We start from the raw sequence: 2,685 nt of genomic DNA, 5'->3' as shown, positions 1-2,685 counted from the left end.
CAGGAAAAGATGACGTGAACACTTTTAAGATGTCAGTTAATAACAACTCCTCAGTTTTTAGAGGAATGGCACTTTTTATTTCATGATAACAGTATTAATTAATTTGTTCAGACAGCCATTTACCATTGACTGTATAAGAAACATTCAGACAGATGTTCAACATACCTGGTTTTAATGTCTTGATGGCCACAGGTGTGGTATTATTCCATAAGCCTTCCCAAACTTCACCAAACTGGCCAGAACCCAATCTTTTCAAGAGCTGCAGGGAACTACGGTCTATCTCCCACTGATCTGCAGTTTGGTATGACAAATCATAAGGAGCCGGGATTTCTGTCTGATGGAAATAAAACAACACCATAAATAAACTCTGCAATCTTTGAAAAAACTACTATGTCTGACAAAGCATATCATGACAGTCATTCCTCACAGTTCAAAAAAGGTTGCCAACTGAGCTGGAGAAAAATGTCCTGTCCTTTTAACATAGACATTTATTTGTTTACCTGTTTTTATGCCACCTCTTCAGAGCCCTGTTATTCTGAGAAAGAATCTATTGTATGGAGATGAGGCAGCTCTTTTCATAATAACATGCTTCTTTATTGAATTTCAGAACCAAAGACACAGGCTCAACAAGATGTGCCCTTAGGGAAATTATCAACATGTCCCTCTTGGAGGGACGGTTCCCGGGTGCAGACAAGGAAGCGATGGTCTGCCCGCTCTTGAAAAAACCTTCTTTGGACCCGGCCGAATTGGCCAACTATCGGCCGGTGTCCAACTTGCCCTATTTGGGCAAGCTTATTGAGAGGGCGGTGGCGTTACAGTTGCAGGGTTTTCTGGATGAAGCTTCCGTCCTAGATCCCTTTCAGTCCGGCTCCCGCCCGGGGTATGGGACAAAGACAGTACTGGTCGCTCTTACTGATGACCTCCAAAGGTATCTGGATTGAGGTGGTGTGGTGGCACTGGTGTTGTTAGATCTGTCGGCCATGTTTGATATGGTCGACCACCAGTTGCTGACCCACCGCCTCACCGACGTGGGGATTCAGGGTCTTGCGCTTCAGTGGCTTGCCTCTTTTCTCCAAGGTCGGGGACAAAGCGTGGTGATAGGGGAACAGCGGTCCCGGAGGCATCCTCTTGAATGTGGGGTGCCTCAAGGGGCAGTGCTGTCCCCGATGTTGTTCAACATCTACATGTGCCCCCTTGCCCAGATTGCCCGGAGGTTTGGGCTTGGGTGTCATCAATATGCAGATGACACCCAGCTCTATCTGATGTTGGGCGGCCGGTCGGGCTCCAGTCCAGAAGATCTGCACCGGGCGTTGCAGGCTGTGGCTGGTTGGCTTCGACTGAGTTGGCTGAAGCTAAACCCGGCGAAGATGGAGGTCCTGGGCCTGAGTCGGGGCGGTCTGGGGTAGGGGCTCCCTCTCCCGACCTTCGATGGGGTGCCTCTGGTGCCAGCGTCGGTGGTTAGGAGTTTGGGAGTGCTTCTGGACTCCTCGTTAACTATGGAGGCCCAGGTGGCAGCCACTGCTAAGACGGCTTTTTACCATCTTCGGCTAGCTCGGCAGTTGGTTCCCTTCCTCGGCTGTGATGACCTGGCCACAGTGATCCATGCGATGGTCACCTCGAGGTTAGACTACTGTAACGCTTTCTACATGGGGCTGCCTTTGTCGCAAATCTGGAAGCTGCAGCTGGTGCAGAATGCTATGGCCAGGCTGTTGATGGGTCTTCCTAGACGGGACCACATCCAGCCTGTGCTGAAAGCACTGCACTGACTGCCAATAGCATACCGGATTCGCTTCAAAGTACTGGTTCTTACCTTTAAAGCTCTATATGGCCGGGGTCCAAGATACCTAAGGGACTGCCTTTCCCATATGTTCCCCTGTGGGCACTACGGTCGGGGATGCAACATCTCCTGATGATTCCAGGCCCCAAGGAGGCCAGGCTGGCTGCTACTAGGGCCAGAGCTTTTTCGGTGGCGGCTCCTACCTGGTGGAACGAGCTCCCGGAGGAGATCCGGGCCCTGCGGGACCTTGCGCAGTTCTGCAGGGCCTGCAAGACTGAGCTCTTCCCCCAGGCGTTCGAGTAGGAGCTGCCACTATTTTACCATCATCAGCTCTTGGCCCTGGGAAGAGAGAACAACAGCGCCACATGGAACTTCAGTACTGATTGGGTGTGCTATCTGGGATGTCAGCTTCATGGAAGATCTTGTTTGAACATGTAGAGCACTTAATAGGTTGTAACTTATGTTGTTACTAGGAATAAGGCCCGTTGTGGCAATAAATACAACGAGATCTAGAAAGAGGCTCTGGGAGAGTGCTCTGGCTTTGGGCAAACAGTGTCAATTTGCTGTGGCGACCTCAGCAGGGTATAATGACAGAGTCCACTGTTTTCTCCAGAGGAACTGATCTCTGCTACCTGAAGAGCAGTTGTAATTTTGAGTGATCTCTAGCCCTCACCTGGAGATTGGCAACAATTGTTACCCAGGACGAAATGGCTGGTTTGGAGGGTGGAGTCTATGGCATTCTACCTGTCTGAGGTCCCACCCCTCCGCAAACCCCACCCTCCCCATGCTCCACCCCTCAAACCCTAGGAATTGTCCAGCCTGGAGTTGGCAACCCCATCTCCTTCCCAGCTAACCATCAACCTACCATTACCTGCCCCTTTGACTTCAGCTGACTTCTGCCCTCCCTT

General features: G+C 50.9%; 1 protein-coding gene across 1 annotated transcript in view; it reads right to left on the bottom strand.

Annotated features, from left to right (window-relative positions):
- Positions 1 to 2,685, bottom strand: part of FRK (fyn-related Src family tyrosine kinase) — a 95,319-nt gene that overhangs the window by 31,417 nt on the left and 61,217 nt on the right. The window contains exon 4 of the mRNA XM_015409067.1: positions 166 to 334. Coding sequence (XP_015264553.1) covers positions 166 to 334 — 169 coding nt within the window. The remainder of the gene's footprint in view (positions 1 to 165; positions 335 to 2,685) is intronic.

The sequence above is a fragment of the Gekko japonicus genome, unplaced genomic scaffold, assembly GCF_001447785.1.
Source record: "Gekko japonicus isolate JY-2015 unplaced genomic scaffold, Gekko_japonicus_V1.1 scaffold50, whole genome shotgun sequence".
Classification (NCBI taxonomy): domain Eukaryota; kingdom Metazoa; phylum Chordata; class Lepidosauria; order Squamata; family Gekkonidae; genus Gekko; species Gekko japonicus.
Note: the sequence above shows the minus strand (reverse complement) of the source record. Positions and strands in the feature narration are given on the sequence as shown.